We start from the raw sequence: 25,192 nt of genomic DNA on the forward strand, positions 1-25,192 counted from the left end.
ATTTAGAAACTAAAAGTAAACATCAGTCACTTAACAAATGTAGAAAATTTCCCCCATCTCTTGTGGTTATTGAGTAATTACTCTCTCTATTCACTGAACACAGAACAGTTTGATCATAAAGAAGTTTTGTGCAACTACAGAGCCACAAAATGAGTTGGTGTTTCTGCAGAATTCTGTTTTCTCTACAGTATGTCTGCCTGGGTCCTGTTTTTATAAGTATCTGCAATATAGTATATAGGTTCTTGTAAGATAGAAAGGAGCAGTCCTCTTGTATTATTATTATATCCCTAAACTGTTCAATCGCACATGAATCGTGCATGAAACGACCAGTGATGCGTCCTCCCGCTGGTCGTATCCGACATCAATCATCGGCCGAACATGCTGGACAACCTGACGATAACGTCAGGTTGAGCATGGTAGGGGATGATTGATGTGCCTACACTGACCGACTGAACGCTCAGTGTAGGCACAGCACAGACTGTGAAACGACTGCACGATTACAACCATGCAGTCGTTTTTTGGTCTGATAGTGGATGTGCCACTTGAGAGGAAAACAGAACTCCTACAATATGACACCAATATAGGCTTACTTGCCAACTCTCCAGGAAAGGGTGACACTCCCGGATGCCCGGAAGAGTGGGAAAGTCTCCCGGCCGCACCCCTCCTCCAGCAGCCGCTTACAGCACAGCAGGGGGAGTGGCAGCGGCAAAGGTGAGCAGTGCGGTGGGCTTGGCGGCATGATCGCCCCAACCCCTCTTTACAATGCCTGTGATCTCAGCACTGTATAGCGGGGGACGCGGCCATGATGACGCGATTACACCGCCACGCCCCCCGCAACGCCCACCTATACCGCTGCCACGTCTCCTGCTGTGTCGACCTAGCTGCTACCTCCCAGAGGGGGCAGCCAGAAAGTCGGGAAGTATATAGGCCCAGGGAGAATATACCAATTCCATGTGGATGGCACTCTGGCTCGGTCATATTCAAGTATAAGGCCCCAGCACTGCAAGGCAGAGATAATAACCATTGTGGTACCGTGCCACCATAATACAGCTTCATAAGTCATTATAATGTAACTATTTTAGTAATAGTAGCAGCAGTGGAGGATATGATAATAAAGGTTGGAGAAGCAGGAGAGGCAGAAATGTGGGATATTCAGAGCCTTACGTGTCTCCATCTTCGTCCGGCTGCGTAGCTGCCCTGATATCAGCCTGGAGATCTGTGTCAGTAGGAAGCAGCGCCGTGTGATATGCTGGCAGAAATCTCAGGAGGGGTGGGTTCGTAATTGCAGGCGATGGGTAGAAGGGTAACGTGGATGGTAAATATGCGGCAGCACTCCCTGAAATCAGAGGAAACAAATTCTGCTATTTCTGTTTCTATCACGTAGTAAGGATTATTTGTCACAGGCCCATGGCTGGAGCTAAGGGTAAGCAGGAGAGTCGGCTAGCTTGTAACAAAAACCACAGTACTTACAGTAATTACCTCCCTGTTCCAAACAGTCAGCAGGGGAACAACTTTTCTACTTCCATTCGGAATTACTTCAAGGTATCAGTGCACATAACCTGATAAAGAAAATATGGCTATTCATCTTACTATGCACCCAGATCATTCTGACGTTCAGGGGCAGCGGGTACAAACTACCTTGGCTCATCTTGAGGCCAGCAGCAATGGAATAACATGCATAGCTGGACAAAAGGAGAGCATGTGACTGCACCGAGCAATAACAGAGCATGCAGCTTCCTACTGGGGTGTGTGGTCACAGTCACACATCTCTCTCAAGCCCACGGCCATGGTGGCGGGCACATGCACCCTCTCACCTGCCCTGCTGACATTATATTCTAGTAGGGGTGCAATATATATTTGGCATACTTGCCAACTCTCCCTGAATGTCAGAGAGACTCATAGGTGCTGTTTTCACAATCTCCCTGAAATGCTTTCTCAAAAGTAGGCAAGTGTGTTATTTGGCCCTGTAAGCTAATGCATCTCATGGGTCATCACGGGGTAACTTACAGAACATCATTGCCTTATATTATTTATCAGATATTTTATATATATATATATATATATATATTTTTTTTTTTTATTTTTTTTTTAATAAGATCCAATGACTTTCACAGTCTTTAAGAGCCCTATAGCCATAAATGGACACTCTTTACGTACATTAATGTGGTTGACAACTATTAGTTTTCTAACAATATGCTGTATGTACTTTAAGACATGGGTGGCTTTGTCTGACTCTCAGTTTAATGTTCTCATCCACAATTGCCAGCTGTGCAAGATACGATGGACTATATAACACTAGACGAACTGCACATGTACACCTGATATGTCTGTGAACATTGGGCCTGATTCAGAGCCGGACGCAATTAGCGCTCGCTCGTCCAGAAAATAGGGTTGGCTATTCAAATCAACCGTTCGCTGTTTGCGGTCTGTTCACGCCTCTAGGTCTGAACGAGCGAACAAAACTTGCGGTCGTTTTTTGAAAAAATATGCCCCCTGGCCGCTCGCATCCTACGTCATGTCCGCTATTTATTAGATTAATCGAGTACATCGACCAGGGTATGAACTGCTCGCTATTCTTGGGGTTGGTTTTTGCTACCACAATTTTGCGAGCAGTTCTGGCTATAAAATAACCCAGTGACGTGGTCAATGACGCTGCTGTTTTAATTATGCACATCCATAAAACGCCCGTTTTGACCTTTAAGCACGCTTGCGTTCGGATCTCCACTCCCCGTTTTCAAGCACCTTCCCCCGTTACCACCAACATACGCCTACTCCTGTCACTCAAATTATCAGGCATTCGCTATTTTGCGAGCACATTAATTTCGGCCGCACTGACTGGTTCGCGCATGCGTATAACGATCCGTACGCATGCGCAGTTGGGCAAACATCGCTCGGAGCCCATTGTTGACAGAAATATCAGGTCGGCACTGCAGCACAGCCAATGCCGATATATCTTGCAGATATATCAGTACGTCTGCAGATCCTCCAACATGACCCATTCCATTAGGTACAAAATGCTCTGCTCCTGGACTTCATTCTTAATTTATGATTGAAGCCACCAGTGCTGAAACACCCTTCTCATGAAATAACTGGCTCAACTCAGGTGACTGCAATCATTAATTAGTTGGGAAGTCCAGGAGCAAAGCTTTTTTATACCTAATGGAATGGGTTATGTTGGAGGGTAGGTGTCTGGCTGTGTGTTTGGGCAACCCACCCGCTGCTTGTACACTGAGGACCTCATTCAGAGCCGCTCGCAAAATGCGAGCGCTCGCTTTGAATGAGGGCGGCCTGTTCTATGTTTCGAGCCGGCCTCCTGGCCGCTCGCTAGGCTGTGGGTGACCAGCCACAGCTTTATCGAGCGGCCAGGTTGATGGTCGCGATGGTCAAGACCAATCGCGACCATCGGGGCTTGCGACGAGACCCTTGTGGTAGGGTCTCGTCTACCGCAAGCCCCAGTGAGCTTTCGGCTCTATTAGAGCCAGAAGCTCACCACTGACATCACGAGTGATGTCAGTGGGGCCGCCCCCAAACGGCAGGCGTTCCGTCGGGAACGCCTCCGTTTGTGTAACCACCTCCCCGCTTACAAAACGGGGCGAGCTGTCGATCACCATCGACAACCGCCCCTTTTGTAGTGAGTCCCTGAGCGAGAGAATTTCTCTCTCGCTCCGGGGCTTGCACACGTGCAGTGCGGCCGCTGCGCGTGCACAGGGCCTCAACATCAACCCGCTTGCGAGTGCATAGGCGCTTGCAAGCAGGTCTGAATGAGACCCTGACTGCAGACTGACATCACAACTGGGGGGGAGGAAATTTAAATGCTCACCCAGTTGTGATGTCAGGCCACATATATTGAGCGGCTGATTGGCGAGTGTTTATAGCTAAACAAATCCGCGGCAACGACTGGTCGGTCAGTTCATTGGGTAAGTGTGTACCCAGCTTAAAGCTTAGGGGTATTTTTACTAAAGTGAAAGATTTTAGAAATGCAGATGTTGCCCATAGCAACCAATCAAATTTGCTTAACATTTAACTAGCACCTTCTAGAAGATAACTATAATCTGATTGGTTGCTATGGGCAACATCTCCACTTCTAAAATCTCTCACTTTAGTAAATTTACCCCTAAGTTTCTTTACTGTGCTAGTCTAGACTGCTTGGCCAAACCTGTGTACCTTTTAGCAGTAAATGTTTACTGTAACCAAGAGCTATGTGTAGCAATTTTTATGTAAATTCACACAATTGTAATTGGGGATTTTGCAAGATATCGCCTTTAGACTCCTACGAACAATAGTTCAAAGCTGATTACATATTGCAGTCTCTTCCTGGCTTTCTTAAGGTAGGAACTCTGGTTTTCCCCGTTGTTCCTGGATGACTGCCTGTTACAAATTGCTAAGTCGTTACAGCTGTAAATTGGATGTTGCTAGTAACTATTCTCCCATGTTCTGGAGACTGCCGCATGTGATCTCAGGCATATTTATGATGCTCTGATACACTTAGGGGCATATGTATCAAAGCTTGATATGAGATAAAATGGTGAGATATATATCACCAACCAATCAGCTTCTAACTTACATTTTGCAGGCTGTGTTTAAGAAATGATAGTTAGGAGCTGATTGGTTGGTGATATATATTTCACAATTTTATCTCACATCAAGCTTTGATACATATGGCCCTAAAGCTGGACGCACATGTGATAATCCAACAGCAAGGGCAGCTGACGTTACATATATTCCATATATATACGGGGCTGAAGCTGACTCCTCTGAACACAGTAAGGTGGTCAGGCAAGCTGGTGTAAAATTACACAATTTACCTGTACTTACGTCACTGATAGAGAGGTGGACGCTGTTTTTCTTGTTTGTTTTTTAACGCAGATGAGCAATGTTTTGAGGACTGCGCATGCATCGGAGAAGAAGTGAGCATGTGCATCGATACAGCTGCGACATCGGTCACACTGCCCTGTTAGCCGAAGCATGATTCACAAGCTGTAGGAGTTCAGGTAGCCATTGGGGAGCGTTGCAGAAAATGGGGCATACTTGCCTTCTCACCCGGAACGGCCAGGAGGCTCCAGAAAATCAGAAAAGTGGGCAAGTCTCCCGGCCAGCCGCCCGCATACCCCTGGACGCCGCCGCCCCACTACACACACTCCTTCTCTTGCAGGGTGGCCGATTATGCGATTCGCACTGAATAGCATCCCCGGTCCCTGCTTCATCACAATGGCGGTAATTTTAGCATTGTGTAGTGTAGGGGGGGCATGATGATGCAAATGCGCAGTCACACCCCACACTCAGCCCCCATGCCACGTCATGTCCCCACCATGCCCCCTTATGCCACGCCACGCCCTGCTGTGCTGACCTGGCTGCCAGAATATCGGCAAGTATGAAATGGGGGCGTGTCGGCCCCATCCTCTGGTTGTGTCGAAGCCAGTGGCTGTGTCCTCAGACGCCATGTCCATGGCCCCGACAGCGTAGTTTTCCCAGACATCCTGGGTAACCTGAGGGTTACTCAGATGTCCGATGGTCCGGCCAATGTTTGCATTGTGAATCCAATGTTGCATCTTGGGGCTTCAGGCAGCGGATCTGAGAAGGCCTGCATCATTAGCATATGCACTCAGATCCGCCGCGACCACAGATGCAGCTCTGATCCACACAGCGTCCACCTCTGAATCAGCCCCTAAATGAAGACATTTAGGATATCTATAAATGACACATATACACCCAAAGGAAACGGCCTGTTACATCACACAACATGCGTAGACCTTTACCCAACAAGATGACTCATAGATGCTAATAATAATTCATAATTAGACATTCAGTCCAACATGCTAGTAAAAGCTATGGAAATGGAACAAACTGAGGGGGTGATTCAGGAGACTGCGCAGATATGTTGCAGCACGACAGACCCGTTCTGCACATGTGCAGAACAGGCCCTGCTTGTACAGATGCAGAGCGGCAGCAGGCTGTCAGTGACTCACAGTCTGCTGCTTTCATTTGTGGGTGACTGTTAGGGTTAGGCACCAGGAGGGACGGTTAGGGTTAGGCACTAGAAGGGAATGTTAATGGCAGGCACCAGGAGGGAGGGTTAGGATTAGGGCTAGAAAAAAAAATATCTCTGTGAACACCATCCAAAACCACACTAGAAATTTTGTCTAGAGTTAACCTTTAAACAATATTTCAACATTAGAACCAGGCTGTGAAAGGACTACTAGTGACACCTGTACAACCTTCTAAAGAGCGGAGAAGTTGCCCACAACAACCAATCAGCTTTGAAGTAGCATTTATCGAGTACATTCTATATAATGATAGGTAGAAGCTGATGCCTGGTTGTGCTTTTCTGCTTACTTGCATAACCATGGCTAACCATTACCTTGTCCCTAACCCCAGTTTGGCATCTGCCTACCGAAATACCTTTGTTTATTTTCGTCCATGATGCTGCTTGCAAATTCTGTACACTATTGTCCCGACTGGTTTGACCAGTGGCGGCTTCAGCGCAGTTCAATATTTAAATAGGCTAGCCACACCAACTGCCAGTGATGTTTGGCAGCATTTGGGGTGGCAGTTGGTGTGGTTCAGATATTCAATGGGTTTGTGTTGCGCTTGTGTCAACGTATTGTCAATCTATTGGGAGTGGTAGCCCGGGAGCTGCTATTTTTAAGGAGATCAATATGGCACAATAAAAACTTAATTATATAGCGCATTATATAGGGCAGCACAGATGGTGTAATGTTTAGCATTACTGCCTCACAGCACTGTGGCCCTAACTGTGTGGAGTTTGTATATTCTCCTTGTGCTTGCGGGTTTCCTCCGGGTACTCTGGTTTCCTCCCACAATCCAAAAATATACTGGTAGGTTAATTGGCTCCCAACGAAAATTAACCCTAGTGTGTAAGTATGTGAGCATATGGTAGGAAATATAGATTGTAAGCTCCACTGGGACAGGAAATGATGTGAATGGCCAAATATTCTCTCTGTAAAGCGCTGCAGAATATGCGTGCTATATAAATAACTGGTAATAAATAATAAAAATAAATAATAGCGCTCACCTTTCAAAATTTGCTTAATGTGTCAAATATATATGCTTATTTGTTGTGGTGTGGTTAAGACGTATTACTGTGCATTATTGGTATTACCTCCCCTTATGAAATAAGTGGGCTCTATTAGTTTGCAGATAGTTAAAAGATAAAACAGAATCAAATGAATAGATTTAAAATATTTATTTTAATTTACAGCAGTGTGTAATAAACGGCACCTAATGGGTGTAGAACATAGAGGGAAGTGGACTTGACACAATGGGATGTGGGTGTGGGATAGTGTAGGATGGGGAAAAGGGAAGGAAAAATAAAAAATATCAAAAATTATATTAGTAAGTCAAAAAGTAAAAATAATGGAATCATAAAATTACTTAAACAATGAATACTCTTCATTGAAATAATATATATAAAAAATACAAAGAATAAAAATATATTGTTCTTTCGGATGTATTCCAAGTTAAGAGCTGTATAATTGGCAGTTTGTATTAGTGTCCGGTGGATGGACGGAGTATAGAAGGTGACAACAAGGATACCTTTAAAGATACCTTTGTATATTTCGTCATTATTCTTCTTATGTGAGTTCTGGTACGCACCTGATGGAAGTTACTTACATGTTATATCGGGTGTTGGTGGATCCTTAAAAAGAAACCTCTATTGGAGTAACTTATCACTCTTTCTTGTGAGTGGGGTACGCACTTTCTTCAATATAGTGGTGTTCCCGCAACACCCCCTCTTCTCGCTGTTTTATTCCAAATATATATTTTCAAGTGTGTGAAACATTGGCTATGCGTTTTTTCTTTTTTATATTCATCTGCACTGAATGAGAAAACTACATATGCTTCAATCCTCTGGACACACTCTAAAGAAATTAGAAACCCTGCAAATGAAATTACAACCTTTCAAGGAATGTATATTTTATACTTCATTTCTTTTTTCATGGTTTATATTTATTAGCGCCTAAATTCTTTACCTTTGTGTTCATTTTATTTTATTGTGTTGATGGAGTATAGAAGGTGTTAATTGGCCACAGGGAATCTAGTACCCTGCAGTGTCTATTCACCGTTAGAGGCACAATATTGGAGCAGGTAAGCACTATCAGGATAGCCTTGTATGGTAGCTGTGATAATGCTAACAGCTTCCAATACAATCCGTATGAGGTAGCAGGTGTAGGGGGTCAGGCTGCAGGGTAGACGAGCCGTGCGGTCCGCATACATAGCGGGGACACCGCCGTAAGTTTTTAGTTGGTGTGGTTCCCCTATTTGAATTTTGGACTGTGCTGCAGCCCCACCTCTTGGAGCCGCCACTGGTTTGACCTTAGCCTGTTTTTAGGGTATATGATTCCAGTTGCACAAAAAAAGGATAGACGGCGGTATTGTCGTACAGCAGATAAATTGATGGAAACAAAGTATAACTCTTCAATGGAAATGTTTAATAAATATTAAGAAACACATATAAATAAATAATCCCAATAGGGATTCCTAAAAAGATATAATCCTAAAAAACATGTATAAACAAAATTGGACAATAATGCATATGAATAAGCAACCGGTAAAAAGTGATCTCCGATCCCCAATAATGCGGGGTGTAAAAATGCCCCTGTCTGAATCCAATAATGTGGGGCTATATACTATTAGTCACTAGTATGCTGTTTCCCAGAAATACAATGTTGCAAACAAGCCACAGTTGATGATGGCAACACTAGTGTGAACCCCTGTGCAAATGAGCCGGACTTCAGATGGGGGAAACGCTGATAGTCAATCAGTACTGGAGCAATAGTATGAATGAAAGCTCAACAGTACTCACGATCCTCTGTTAGTCCAAGCCGCTGCACTGATAGCAAATGCAGCCTCCGTTACTGTCAGCAGTCGTGTCAGACTGAAATGGAGCTGGTATCCCAACAGGGTCCCCTGTTCTCTGAGCCGCTCCGGCGGCAAGCTGCGTGCAGCGTCAATGTCTGTGGTGGCTGTATACCGGAGCCGAATCGAAGGGCTGACCACCGCTCAGCCCCACTTGTCCCGTGGCCTGATGGACTCGCTCCCTCACATGCGTCCTGACATACGCTGCATGTGGAGCAAACAGTCGGGCAGCTCAGGGAGAAAAAGACAACAGCCTCTTGATAAAGCCGCCTAGTGCGGAGAAACGCGTTGAGGGCACGGTTGTGCTTGCCAGTAAAGTGATCCCATCCCCCAGCGGCTGCCCCAGTGCAAGATACTCGCCTGTTGTCTTTTTCTCCCTGAGCTGCCCGACTGTTGGCTCCACATGCAGCGTATGTCAGGACGCATGTGAGGGAGCGAGTCCATCGGGCCACGGGACAAGTGGGGCTGAGCGGTGGTCAGCCCTCGATTCGGCTCCGGTATACAGTCACCACAGACATTGACGCTGCACGCAGCTTGCCGCCGGAGTGGCTCAGAGAACAGGGGACCCTGTTGGGATATCAGCTCCATTTCAGTCTGACACGACTGCTGACAGTAACGGAGGCTGCATTTGCTATCAGTGCAGCGGCTTGGACTAACAGAGGATCGTGAGTACTGTTGAGCTTTCATTCATACTATTGCTCCAGTACTGATTGACTATCAGCGTTTCCCCCATCTGAAGTCCGGCTCATTTGCACAGGGGTTCACACTAGTGTTGCCATCATCAACTGTGGCTTGTTTGCAACATTGTATTTCTGGGAAACAGCATACTAGTGACTATTAGTATATAGCCCCACATTATTGGATTCAGACAGGGGAATTTTTACACCCCGCATTATTGGGGAACGGAGATCACTTTTTACCGGTTGCTTATTCATATGCATTATTGTCCAATTTTGTTTATACATGTTTTTTAGGATTATATCTTTTTAGGAATCCCTATTGGGATTATTTATTTATGTGTGTTTCTCAATATTTATTAAACATTTCCATTGAAGAGTTATACTTTGTTTCCATCAATTTATCTGCTGTACGACAATACCGCCGTCTATCCTTTTTTTGTGCATTGTTTAGATTGTTGGGGGCTTGGCAGACCCCCGATAGGTGTGCAGCTTTTTGAATACAGCAGATATAGTACACAGTGCGCCCGCACTGGCGCCTTAGCTATTACATTTTTTATATGATTCCAGTTGCCCTGTCTGCCTTTAAACAGAGTAGTAAACCTTTAAGTGCAAGTTCTGGGAGAAACTGCGTACTGGTGAGAATATATAATTAGCAATGCGGCTGCTACATGAGTACAAGTGGATCCTGGGTAATAAGTATTTTCCAAATCTTTTAGAGGAATGGGAATGACACATTCTTGTGGTTATTGCTGCAACTCACAAAACAATTCCCCCCAGTTTGTGTAGGGGACAGTAGCAATTCAACATAAAACAAGAATTACATGTTCATTTAGCGAACTTATTATTTGTTTTGTTCATTTTATGTACTTGTTGATGAGCTGTAACTGCTGATTACAATGTAAAAGCAGAAATATTACTCAGTTCAATACACGGATGCAATGTTTATCCCCACTGATTTATGGGAAGCTCATGAGAATAATGCCAGCTCTGGAAACTACCTGAATTTTCTAGGCTTACTGTATTTACTTGGACCTTAATTTATGTAAATAAGATGTAAATATACATTTATTTAAAGATAACACCTACACTTGGAATCGCAACAAGATGACGGACACAGCTCGGTACATATAAAGTCGGGGCCATATTTGAAAAAAATTAAATAAAACAGTAAAATGGTAGAGGATGAGGATTTATTAATGTCCTAACATCTTTTTAGCAGCATAAAGAAAATATGTATTACACCCGCAATCCAAATATAATAAGGTGCAGCTCAACAAGACTTTTGTGACCTACACACGTCACACAATCATGCACAAATATATATATAAAACAAACTGAGTGCTCCTCCTCTGAGGTATATATAATAGTCACTCCAAAAACCAGCAAAATCTTCTCAACAAAATCCCAGACTTCCTCTGATGAAAACAGTCTCTTTAGAATTTTCCTTCAGGATATATATGGATATTCTTTTGTGTCAACACACTCCAAATGCATCCCTTCAGTGTCAGACAGCACCTCAAAGAATCACAGTAAGGGATTCACCTTCCCTGCAGAATGACAGGTTCCTTTCAGGTTACAAATGATCCCAGGTGATCTGTGGGAGCTGCCAACATTTGTAACCTGAAAGGAACCTGTCATTCTGCAGGGAAGGTGAATTGCTTTGGAGTAGTATTAACACCCCTACTGCCTATCACTGTCGGAGGAAGTCTGGGATTTTGTTGAGAAGATTTTGCTGGTTTTTGGAGTGACTATTGTATATACCTCAGAGAAGGAGCACTCAGTTTGTTTTATATATATACATATTTTCAGAAGCGATTTGTATGCTGTATGAGTAAACTATAAAAAGCATGAAACACGTTAGCAAACATCCCACATATCTGCTATGGAGTCCTATGGTGAAGGGGGGCTTGGTGCTATATGTCCACCCACACTTGAAACCTCCACTGTGCTTATTACGGGCTAGTTATTGCACAGTATAGTTCTGTTTGGGGGTTCAGTTCTACAGAGAAGAGTATGGACCTATGATGCTGTAATTAGATATGCATTTCTGATGCGCATTGTCAACTGCCCCCCCCCCCAAATTGAAATAAATACTATGGTGTCAGGTGATTGTGCGATGTATCAAGTATCGCAGCTCCCACCTCTTATCGCGAATGTTTTGGCATTTATTACCGTCGGTATGCATAATTACATACCTGCTGGGACAGTTTTCCCGCTGTACCATATACAATATTGTAGAGGTGATATTGGAGGCCGAAGGAGCTGATGAGTTCACCTAGGGAGGAGGTGTTCAGAGAGAAAAGCAGAGGGCTCGCGGACAGACCCCTGCTGGAGGCCCATGGAAAGGTTGGATAGGAGGGGGCAGTGGAACCAGAAGCTGAAACAGGGAATGAGTGGTTGGCATGGTAAGAGGTGTCAAAAGCCACAGAGAGATGAGCAGGGAGAAGTGGCCCCTGGATTTGGCCGAGAGAAGATCGTTGGTGACTTTGGCCAGAGCAATTTGGGTGGAGTGGTGAGGGTGAAGCTAGATTGGAGAGGATCAAGGATAAAGCGGTTTGAGAGGTAGCAGTTGAGACGGTTGCATGATACTTCCAGCCCTGTTGTTACACCCCAGCATAGAAACATAAAATGTTTCCATTGTAAATGCCTGATATGTCTGCATATTGAATAGAGTGAAATTAGAGAATTACTAAATATAAAGCACAAGTTGGCATATAAAAAGATCTAATAATAACAAATTTATATGTGATCGGGAAGCGTTAGCGCCCTAAACGCAGATGCACCGCAAGCATGAGTGACAGGACGTGCCATTTGTGGGTGGTGACAGGGGGAGGTCGATGGTAACGGGGGTGTGGTAGTGCGAACGCAGGTGTGTCTGTGCGTCTGAATGCCGATTCAGCGGCATGCATAATTAAGACGCAGCATCAGCATACACGTCACCTGGCTGAATTACACGCAGCAGCACTCGCAGTGCTTGCGGTACGGTATGGTCAGCCGCAAGTGCTGCGTATGGGTCCGATGATACCGATTGTTTATTACACTTCCTGGATATGACGTATGTTGCTAAGGGAAAGTGGGCATCTTGTGTCAGGCTGGTGGGCGTCTAAATACATACCGCGATCGCACGGTAAGACATAGTGGGATTGCTAATGTCTTGCTAGCGATCGCGGGATTTGCATGCTGTGGCTGCTGACGGCTGCGTGCGAACGCATCCTAGCGAACGGGTCTGAATCAGGCCCTATGTTCTAGCCGAGCAGAGTCTGACAGAAAGCCCAACTTCATCCCTCTTTGTAGGCTGAAAAACCATTAAATAAAACTATGTTACAGTCAGTGGCGGTTATCTGGTATAGTGAGGGCCACAAAAAAAAGACTCAGTCTAGATGTGTTACAATGAGTGGCACACAAGCATGCTGATATCAGTACACAGCCTAGGAGTACACAGACTTATTGTTACCTATCTGCGCATTCAGGGCACAACAGGCTGCTGATTACTTTAATACATGGATTACAGTTAGTGTTGACACCCAGCCAGTATTTACTGTACCTGTGTGTGAATGTTAGAACCAACGTTCAAGACAATGCCAGCATTAGAAATTTACCAGCAATTCAGTGCCCGGTACTTTCACCATCCCTCCCTTGGACTTGGCAAATCTCTCTGTGACTGGAATTCATCATGGCGGTTTATATTTGCGAAGCGCTGCCTCCTGGGCCACTGCTATGCCAGACACGGCTATGATAACCCCACTTGCACTCTGATTTTAAATAGGTAAATATAGAAGCAAGAGACTAGCACAGTAGAGAGATAAACGGCGACGCTTCTACTGCTGCTGTTTCTCCACAGGACCCAACCGTCGCTGTAGGAGAAAATTGTGCAGCAGAGGGATGAGGAGATTAGTGGCAAGATGAATACATGGTGGCACGAAGCTACATCAAATATAGTTATATGCCCTGCTATACTATGCAAGGGCAAGTTAGACTATAATATGGAGGAATCTAAAACCATATGGGCACATTGGCATACGAGGGGAGAGTTGGGTCTGGTGTATACGATATTCATTTTGCAGCATGATGTATTGCGTGACGTTCTATGATACAGTAATCTGTGGGCAATAGATTAGAGCTGGGCAATCTGTTGGTCAGGACTATGAGTGGCAACTAAGTAATAAATTAATTTGGGAATTACTTCTTTGGAATCAGAAAACAATCAATAGCACACTGACAATTGGTGTTAGTCTTCTAACAGACCCATGATGATGTGCAGGGGTCAACCAGGGCAAAGGCTCAGCTTGGCCCCTCTCCCACCCACCCGTGAGATAGTAGTCACCATCTATCTATTTGACCCCCATATAATTTAGAGAACATCACAGTGTGACCACCATACAATACATAGAGCATAGGTGGCTTAACCACTTAACTGACGTGGTCGTATGGGATGCGAACGCAGCCAGCCGTGCGTCAGCTGACAAGGTGCGACCGCACAGCTGCGCTGTGTTTTTGAAGAGGAAATTTGTTCTACACATGTGCAGAATGGATCTCCTCTGACTCCCCGGAATCTCCTGCACACCAGGCAATTCTGACCGGTTTTGCTAGAAAAATTGTCAGTTAAGTGGTTTTAAAGGGAACACAAAAAAAATCAGTGGGCGTGTTATGTGACTGGTATGTGCGTGTTATGTGACTGTAATGGGCGTGTTATGTGACTAGTGGGCGTGTTATGTGACTGTAATGGGCGTGTTATGTGACTGTAATGGGCGTGTCAGTGACAGTGGGCTGCTTCCACAGAGGCCATGTTCAGATGGACCTGCCATGGGCTCCCCCACTGGCGCCTCCCCTCTGTCACACGGGGCACATACCCTGCTTACCCTCCCCTAGCTGCACCACTGATGACATGTCACGAGAGGTGAACACAGTGTCAAAAACATCCTCATGTGATCATGTCAGGAGCCTTGTATGAGATTCCAAGTGATAGCACAGACAACGCTATCCTCTGTAAAGTTTGGTTACTTAACACCCCTGCCAATATCATATAAAGTAAAAGTGAATTATTTTAAAAAGTTTGTGTCAATTCTTGATAGTAACAGTCATTTTTAGAACAAGATTTTAATGTACTATATAACAATTGGAGGCATAACTCTTGGATAAAGCAGCAGAGTGTCACGCTCACATACTCAAGACAGTTTACAATAACAAAGAGTTGCATCACATATATATACATCACGACCTTGCACTGCCAAGGAGGATATCTTGCATATTTGTATAAGAGCTCGTGGTCCCTTTCTGCAGCCTACCCAGAATGCCAACCACAGACAGCTACAACACGGAAAGATTTCTGCTACAGACTGAGCACTTTACCACTGCTTACTTACTGTTCACAACCTCAGGCCAGGGACTGTCCCATGTCTAGAACATTTGTTATGGGATGTTTCTTCACTTGTTCTGTATGCTGGGTACAAGTCTTACAAACATTATGTGTTGATGGACGAATAATACACTTTGTGGTCTCTTGCAAATTATACCAAATCAGCTCCACAGGTAAGTATGTCTTAAAATCTTCTGTCTAACATGGCATGCTGGGATTTGTAGTTCCACCATGACTGGAAAGACATAGGCTGCCAAACTTTAGCTTAATCAGGGGTACAATATCATAGCAGACATGTAACGTTCATAGGGTTGTCATATTAGAGACTGAGGGGCCTATTCATCAAACGATAAATGGCCCGTTAATCATGCGGAAATGGTAGGTTCTGCATATTTAGTTTACCGGGCAATTTATCATGAGGGGTCCGATAGGATCCCCTTGATATTCAGCAAAGTTTTCGGAGTTTGCTGCCAAGAACAAGCGCCATCTTCAGACGGAGCATGTTCTCAGATTCCCGCTACTTCCTATGGGAAAGAGTTCCGGGGATGCGAAGAGGGATCCGAGCGGTTAAATCGGGATATTCATAAATTACGCAGGTTCTGTGGCTGATTAAAACCAGGTGAAATTCAGCTAGCCATAGAACCTGTGTAATTCATGAGTATCTCTTTTAAAGGGATAGTATTATAAGTCTAGTAATAAGTGTTCCCCAGTATCTCTATTTCATTTCTTTTTTTTAAATTAAATAATTTTTATTACTGTTATAACATATTAAACAATAAAAAGTACAGTACATGTTATACCATATAAGCATGGTCTCCGTATTTGGATTAAACAGATAAATATCTAAATTACATCCATAGATAGTGTAAGATAACATGAACAGATGGCTATAGGTACAGTGCATAATATAAATAAACAGTATTAAAGTATTATATTTAGGTAATAGGTCCAAACATATATATATGCAAGGGGTATCAAATAATCAGAGCATATATAACAGATGGTCCTTGGCACTCTAGTGGACTGGCGAATTAGCAGTCAGCCATAACAACTGAAACATTTCTACATGTATTCTGGTATACATCATTGCCAGGATACAGGGTTTACACATGTGGTATCAACTTCAAGGTCATATAACTCCATCAGCTACAGTATTTATTTTCTAATGTTATAACTGATTTGTGTCGTCACCAGCCAGTGTGTATAATTCCCAGAATATGTCTTTTTCCTGTTGAGATATGCATTTTCCAGGGAAGTGGAGTAATATTAGTTACGTTTCTCCACAGCCTGGAGCAGTGCACTAAATATCACAAACACAGGAACAGACATCAGCTACATCCGATGTGTTTCACTAATACTACATCATCAGATAACATATACAATTTACTACTAGATTCAATTAAAATCAGTTCTGATGATTATTCTCCTGTAATTCACAATTAGAAAAGCGCATCCAAAATCCCTTGAGTCACCATAATGACATATTAATAGAATAGATACTGTAAGTATTCAGGTATAATAGAAAGTCAATCAATGGTAGCAGGTATAATAAGCACACTCAAATGGTCATTTACTAATCACAAAATTGCGAAACGCGTCTAGTTGAATCAAGTGCACATGCAAAATTCAAGTTTGCCTAGAAATAACAGAATTAACCTATTCAGTAATACAAATGGACCAACTCAATAAATTTATAAATGTGCTGGAGTCTGTTCACCTATGTATAGGCTTGCCATGTTAGCCCTTTAATTTAGGACACATATGTATTAGACAGATTCTGTGGCTGGCTGACTTCAAGTCTCCATTTCACCTGGTTTTAATCATCCACAAAACCTGTGTAATCCATGTGTCCAGAATTAATGGGATGATATGGTAAGCCTATATGTACCTATGTACAACCCAGCCCGCAAATGATCAAACAGTTTTACACATGATCGAGCAGTTTCACACCTAAACACATTGAAGCTTAAATTGATACTTTTTTTGGCAGAAGGCAAAACTGAAAACTGAATTTTGTGTCTGTGATCCAGGGGCGTATCTATAATGGGTGCTAGGTGTCTGGTGTACACGGGCCCTTGGGTCCAGGGGGGCCACACGCACACACCCTGCACCCATATAGTTTCATACTTATCCATCCGTAGTCACCAGTGTGCTGCTCTGCTGCAAAAATCACTGAGGAAATGGCGGTGGCCATTCTCCCGGTGACTCTGCGCATGCGCAGTACTGCTGTCCACGGGGAAACGGCACGGGTGCCATTTTCCCAGAGACCCGCGCATGTGCAGTAGATTCTAGCACTATAGAATAAGAAAATGAATGAACAATAAATTAGGAGCAATCTTGAAGACAAGGGCCCTCATTCAGAGCCACTCGCTAGCGGCAGTACGCTCGTTCCGAGCGATGTTCGCACATCTGCGCATGCGTACGGATCGTTATACGCTTGCGCGAACCAGTCAGTGCGGCCGAAATTCATGTGCTCGCAATATAGCGAATGCCTGCTATTTTGAGTGACAGAATGAGGCGTATGTGGTTGGTAACAGGGGAAGGTGCTTGAAAACGGGGAGTGGAGATCCGAACGCAGGCGTGCTTAAAGGTCAAAACGGGCGTTTTATGGGTGTGCATAATTAATACAGCAGCGTCATTGACCACGTCACTGGGTTATTTTATAGCCAGAACTGCTAGCAAGATTGTGGTAGAAAAAAACAACCACAAGAATAGCGAGCAGTTCATACGCTGGTCGATGTACTCGATTAATCTAATAAATAGCGGACATGACGTATGGTACGAGCGGCCAGGGGGCGTTTTTAACAAATAAACGAGCGTATGTTTTGCTCGCTCATTCAGACTTAGAGGTGTGAACAGACTGCAATTTGCGAACTGATCATTTGAATAGCCACCCCTTGTTTTAGAACGAACGACCGCAAATAGCGAACGGCTCTGAATCAGGCCCAAGGTGATATAAGAAACAGTTTAACTTCTACATCCAAAACCACTGGCTATGCTCTGACCCTGTTAAGTGTAGTTTGGTAGTGTCGTTAGGCATATTGCCACTGACCACTACTGAACATACCTCCCAGTATTTCAAAATGAAAAATAGGCCACAAACCAATGATAATTTGATTAAACTATAAGAACATCTCTTATACAGCAGAAACAACTCTCCATTTGCATACGATAAAAACAGAAGTGATGAACCAAGCAGCAATCAGTATCAAGGGAGCGTCCTCAAACAGCCAATGACAAGTGCTGCGATAGTGTTGACAGCCACCATTCAGAACCTATCAACATTCTGGTGTCAAGATTCTGAATCTGAATGTCGTCTACCTGACCGGATACCGACCATCTGCGAATCTGCCTGATATGCTGGTCCCCGCCGCATAGCGATGCATGAGATCGTCAGCGGCATTGCCTGATTTGACTGCATGTACAAAGGGAGCGTGCACTACACGATGTAGAGCATACACACTGCACGTTATGAATTATTTGTAGTTCTGATGCGCCGAAATCAGCCAAATCGTTAGCAATATTGTGTAGTGAGTATGGGACTTAAGTTTTTGACTGTGTAAACTAATAATATTTTACACAATGCCATCAAATGAGTTCTTCCATCTCTACATAAAAATCAACGAAAAATATAAATAATTACTCAAGTACAAATTTAAAGACCCTGCTTTGTTTCCTTCTATGTATCCCCTTGTCTGTACCTCTGACCCTGGGAACACAGACTATACATACAGACTGTGAGTGGACCTGTTTCTGAGTCTGAACAATCTCGGCTCATGGCACAAACGGCGAGTTTTTTAATACAGCGCAGAAGCAAATTGACACTGTTTTGCTCATCTCCATTTTATTCTGAGTCGGATAGAACTTGTCCTGTTCTGTTTTTTCATGAAACAGGGCATTTCAGGGCAGGTACTTGGAGGTGATAATGCGATCACAATTAATCGCCCTGGCTAATGTCAGTGTGTTGGGGGCGTGAACTAAAGCTTTGTGTGTACTTGGAACATACTTGCCAACTCTCCCTGATTGTCAGGGAGACTCCTTGAAATAGTAGGAATCTCCCTAACTCCCTGAATAGTCTAACAATCTCCCTGATTGCACCTTACCCCCATTATGTCAGAGTGTTGGGCGTGTAACTAAAGCTTTGCGTGTACTTGGAACATATTTGCCAACTCTCCCTGATTGTCAGGGAGACTCCCTGAAATAGTAGGAATCTCCCTGACTCCCTGAAGAGTCTAGCAATCTCCCTGGTCGCTCCTTACCCCCATTATGAAGATGTTATATATAAAGAAACAGAGATATTTACATTCAAATTAGATCAATAGTATAATTTCCCTGTATTGGTTATAACTTGCACAATGATTCCTATGGCTACATGCATTTTCTGAAAAGTATCAGTGTGTTTTCGTAAAATATAGATCTTCCTAACGGCTTTGCGGCTGGTTTACATTTGGATGCATGTAAGTCACTTTTATGGCTCACCTCTCAGATTTAGCAGTACACGTCCACTTTAATGCCATAGCTTCACAATCTCCCTGAAAAGCTTTTTCACAAGTAGGCAAGTATGACTTGGAAGGAAAGTCTGTTTCTAATGGATCTCTTGCATGGGGCTGGTGCAAGAGCAGGCACCAATGATGACGGTTACGGCGGATGGCGTGAAATCAACAGGCGGCACAGCTTCTTGCTCGCAGGCACACAAAATACCGCATTAGCCCTATGGATTCTAGAATTTTTTCGTGCGACTCAGAATTTATATATAGAAGAGGTCTAAGTACATTTATTTATTTTTTTGGTGTAGGATTTGTAAATATGTGGTCTACTGACTTCTCTATACAGCAGAAGAGCATTCTCTTAGTCTAGTTATGCACATATGCATAATATTTTGTAACCCTGCTCTCAGATCCAGGGGAGGTCCAGGTAGTAGGTGTAGGGAAGTGGGGGGGGGGGGGGGGCTTGGTGAATCACATCATTGTGGTCACCCCCCATACGCACAACTGCTTAATGCTGCAATTTGCGGCAACAGGGAGCGAGGCAAGCCCCCAGTGGGATCCAGCGGGCTGAACTATTCTCCCAGGAGTGTGGGAAAACTTCCCAAAAATCACCCCATGACCAACACATATTCTTACAGCATGTGATGAAAGGCAAAAAAGGAACCAAACATTAGTAACATAAATATTACAAACATAACGAGAATACAACAGTTGGAACGTTATATAAGTGGGTAAGTCGTTGTTAACCATGGGTTGGACAATGTTAATTTAAGGTATAGTTTGAGAGCAAGAACATATGACAATTAGCCACTAATGTGATATCAAAGTCATGCATACAATGTGAATCATGTATATTTGCTTATACAGTAGATAATGTACAGGATGGCATATTTAGTATCTATTTTGTGTACCTTCCCACTGAGGGCAGTATTCAATTAGTTTTGCGTCCGCGATAAAGTTTCGCCTGCCCGACTTTCCACCTACATCACGTGTTTTGGATGCGGAAACTTATCGTGCGCGCCTCCACTATTCACCCTATTCATTTTCAAACCACGCGAAAAAGACAAGCCGCGAAACAGGCGGAAAGTGCTGTCAGAAATGGGGAAATCAGCCTGAACTCCTCAAAAAGATGCACTAACAATGGGGATCAATGTAGATGTGCCCGAATAGCCCAAATAAAGCTATTGGGGTACTTAACTTGTCTCAATAGCTTCTGATTAGCGTCTTTGCACAAGTGGTGAAGAATGGCATTATGCAGTATTTTGGGGAGAAATAAGCAGTCCTGTCATATTTGGGGTACATGAAAACATATTTTAAAGTCTCTAAAGTGAAGTTTAAAAAAAACATGAAAAACGCACCTGTTGCAATCATCTGCAATCAAAAAAACACCTGACCCATCCTTGCAGACCCTCAAAAAGTCTATTTCATTAGTTTTTATGCTTGTCCCCCCACTTATTACTTTTTCACCCCCAAAATGAAAGTACTTTTTGGGGGTGTTATTAACTATTTTTTATTTTACACAGTTGCCTTTTGGGGGGCTGTCCCAAGGGTTCCGAGTGGTTTCCCCACCTTTGCAACCCAAAATAAAAATGTTGCACTTCTTATCACCTGCTATTCAGAGGCGAATCTTTTTCGCCTATTACATTGCATTGACTTTCCGCATACGTGAAAAGCGGGTGCAACTGAATACGGAGATGTTTCCGCCATGCGAAAAGCCGAGATCGGCGATACTTTTCCGTGGATCTCGGCTTTTCGCTTCTAATTGAATACAGCCCTGAGCCGGAAAGCACACAGTAAATCTGTTATCGCAATTTAGCTGACGGTGTTGTCTGTAATCAAATCCTGGTAATTACACAATCAGTGGAATTACAGGCAAATTGGTCTGACATCATACTTGGTCCCGGAAGGATCAACATGTTCATAAATCTGGATGCTTTGCCAGGTGATTATTATGTGTGGTCAATGACCATGTCAAGTGGCAAGATTGGTGCAGATGGCCAACTTTATGTCAGCGGTGGGGAGCAGGAGGTCATCGAAGCAGTCGCAGCTCACCATAATAATTTCCCCCTGAATTAGTCTCTATTTAAAGTTTCACATGCAACTTTTTCTGCGTGTCCCTCCCTATGGGTATGAAGGTGCATGCAAAGTAGCATGAGAACGAGAGTGCAAGTTTACCAGTGCAAGAAGATTTCATGTCTCACGCGGGCTGTAAGCAGACCCATAAATGGATTCAGAGTTCTACGCTAATGCTGCCGCTGCTGTGAATATGTACACAGCTGCTATACGAAAATATGCGAATGACGCAGCCGCCGCGAGATGTATTGAGACGCCCACCTGCGGCTTTTCAGATCCAAGCATCTGCGTAAAATGTTGCAGCATCTGAGTACAAAGAATAGCGTATACTTCTGCATCAGGCACATGGTGCATTGCAGTGAACAGTACACCAGGGCACATTTGATATATTTACAATTAATTGAAATATCCTGAGATATTCACGGAGATCTGGCACAGAAACCTGTTACTGGACAGCATGGATTAACCGCTTAATCCTTGACCATAACATTCACTGCAACATACCCTACATGTGTAGCAGTGAAGACGTGTGCAGTGGTTATTTGAGATCAGCAAACATCTTGGTCAGTAGCTATACAATACAGTACAATACAGTACAGTACAATACAGTACAATAAAACGACAAAGCTACAAACAGTACTTGTCAAACACTAAGCTTTTTCCAAAAAGACCTCATCGTTTTCACTTTAGTTAACATTGCCAATTCCTTGGCTAACAGTGAGTATTCCATTTCTATAACATTCCAGCAGGTGTAATCATATTAAGGGCCTCATTTATCAACGAGTTTTATCATATGCAAAGAGTGATAAAACTTGTTACATATAATAATGGTGCTCCAGCCAATCAGCTCACAACTGTCATCTGTTTGAAAAATGTCAGTTAGGAGCTGATTGGCTGGAGCAACATTTATCATACGCAACGAGTTTTATCACTTGTTGCGTATGATAAAACTCGTTGATAAATGAGACCCTATGTTAGTAACAAATTCTACTCCTATTTTTCACTCAATGAAATTCAGTAATGATAAGGTGTGTAACTGTAATGCTGGGTACACACAGGCAGATATATTGGCCGATCAATTGATCGGCCAATATATCGGGTGCCCGTCAGCCAGTGTGTAACAGCGATATGTCTGTGAACGACGTCGTTCGCAGACATATCGCATCGGCTCTGCTGCACAGCCGCTGGCAGATATATCTATCCATCAGGGTGTGTACGGGTGGTCTCCCGGTCAGCGGGACCCGCGGCAGCCAGAGACAGATGATGGTCGTTCAGTGTTTATGAACGACCATCATCTGCAGATATATCTATTCAGTGTGTACCCAGTTTAAGGCTACATACACATTGGCATTCAAATTATGCATTTAAGATGCCTTTGTACTGTAACTTGAGCCTATGCAAACAGATGTAAAAAGAGATATCACTGTTCCAAATGATATAATATGGCGGCAACTCATAAAGGGGCGATTTGCCACCGAACATCGCACAGGGCCTGATTCTGAGTCGTAGCAATCCTCGTACAATACCGATGTTCACATAGTTAATCGATTGTTTGCAACTGCATCTACGCAAGAGGTCCTGAAAACCTCTAGGACATATGCGTTACACAGAATAAACACTTAATGGTGCTGTTTCGATCGATTCAGACGATATCAGAAAGATAGCGGAAAATTGATAGGCGTTCCTAGGCTGGTGACTACTAGCACACACAAAAATGGTCCGTCCAGTGGGCGTATTATGAGAGTGTCGCAGGGACATCAATGCAAGTGGCTGCGTTTCCAGACGCACAGCCACAAGCACAGAAGGCCGTAGCCAGGCGTAGAACCTGCACCTATTGGACTGGTGTAATTTTTGATGGTGCGACCTTATGGTGTATGAGGACGCATCAATCTGTATTATAGTAATACTTTCCTACCCTCCCGGAATGGCCGGGAGGCTCCCAATCCCGGAAAAGTGGACAAGTCTCCCGGGGGCTGGGGCCACCAGGCCGTGGCCGACAACTTACCCAGTGAAGACGGCGGCACAAACAGCTGATGACGCAATTCACGTTGAATCGCTTCATCGTGGCTCCGTGACGATGCTGGTCACCATATGCCACTCTGGAACAGCATGTTGCAGCTAAGATGAGAAGTGGATTGTCCCCCTATATATCTGCATTTTTTATGTGCCTTTATCTTGTGTTGCACTTGGATTGCATTTGTTCCATTCCATTGCATCTGACACAAACTTACATTCCTCTCAATGGAAGCGTAACGTAAACGCAATGGGATGCGGTTTAGGAAGTGTTTACATAAGCATTTCTACATGCATTTGGCTTGAACAAGGTGTCAACATCCTGCTATATCATAGACACATAGTCAAATATTGCCAATCAGACGAATATGTAAATACGCCAAAACAAAAATCAAACACATATTTTTGTAAACCTTATTGCCAACTGGAGTGTACATTGCTTAACATATCTTTCACTAATGACATATTTGATCAATTACGCAAAAATGATTAGATTTAAAATGAACTGTGCAACAACCTCTGTATTTATCTGAAACTACAGCATATTTTATAGCATCTATTACTAGTTAATTATAGCACATATTTGTCCACAGTGGTGATAATAATGCTCTATTGTGTATTATTGCTTCTCTAACCATATATAATGTATTATATTTAGCATGATGCTGGCTATTTCCTTGCTACAGGCCCCTTGGGTACATCCGCTCCCTTCGCCTCACCTGAGGATACTTACCTTGGTAGAATGCTGGCAGTGACACTGCCATATAAGGGTGACTATGGCATTTCCTGGACCACTCTGAATATTCATCTGTGTATTTGACTTGGGGTCCCTCCTCCTTGGGTGAAGGGGGGTACTTGCGTTTCCGCAGGGGCAAACAGGCTTGGTCTTTGTACAGTCCTGGTTCATCAAATGAGTCATTCTGGCCCTCTGCTGGCTGCTTTGTATTCACCTCTTTTAGGGGCTTAGACCCTCTGACAGATCCTCTTGTCCAAAATCCTGAGGGGCTCATTGAGATGACCTCCAACATGTCCATGTTCTTTCTGATGCTGAGGTCCAAGGGAGATGAGTTTTCCATGGCTCCAGTAGGGTGTCTGTGATGGCTGTCCATTGACAAATCAATGGATGTCACTCCATGAAGCACAGCTGCAATGATCCTTAGGGAGCACAGCACTAGGTGTGACACTTTTTTCTCTCCTCCCTTCTTCTCCTTCCTGTCTTATGTCTATTTTCTCCCCTCCCCTTTTAATATTTCTTTGGGGCAATATTAGTTTGTCCTTTACTGGTCATAGTGATGTCTCTTAGCTTTTGAGCATCCTGCATGTCACTTTCTTATTATATGATGTTTGGCTGACCCTCCTGATGGTTTGTATCCTTCTGTGATGCACAGGTAGGTCTGGGAGCTGACACTTTAATGCACCATCTGCTGTGCACACTCTGCAGTGCAGTCTCTGTGCTTCCTCTGACCTAGTTAAGGGTTTCCCTACTCCTCTGCATTTCCAGTTATCTGACCTGGGTCCCCCTTTCTCCTTCCTTAATTTCCCCCCTCAGAGTTCTTGATTCCCTCCACCCCCTTCTCTCCTACACTTCCCCCTGTCTTCCCAGTCTCTTCTCACTCCCACGGTGTCCCCCCTCCCCAGCTTCAGCCAACAAGACACACAGACTGCCTGCCCTGCCAGCCTGTGTAGGAAGCTGCTCTCACACAGGG

The 25,192-nt window shown here is 43.9% G+C and overlaps 1 protein-coding gene across 1 annotated transcript in view; it reads right to left on the reverse strand.

The window, feature by feature from the left end:
* The window catches only part of BCL3 (BCL3 transcription coactivator), an 81,950-nt gene extending 56,977 nt beyond the window's left edge, over window positions 1–24,973 (reverse strand). Inside the window, exons 1-2 of the mRNA XM_088450976.1 lie at window positions 24,220–24,973; window positions 1,165–1,336 (exon numbers count right to left, since the gene is read on the reverse strand). Of these exons, the coding sequence (XP_088307102.1) occupies window positions 1,165–1,336; window positions 24,220–24,595 (548 nt within the window). The 5' untranslated portion in view covers window positions 24,596–24,973. The remainder of the gene's footprint in view (window positions 1–1,164; window positions 1,337–24,219) is intronic.
* Between the last annotated feature and the right edge of the window lie 219 nt (window positions 24,974–25,192).

The sequence above is a fragment of the Taudactylus pleione genome, unplaced genomic scaffold, assembly GCF_031769625.1.
Source record: "Taudactylus pleione unplaced genomic scaffold, aTauple2 ptg000535l, whole genome shotgun sequence".
NCBI lineage: Eukaryota > Metazoa > Chordata > Amphibia > Anura > Myobatrachidae > Taudactylus > Taudactylus pleione.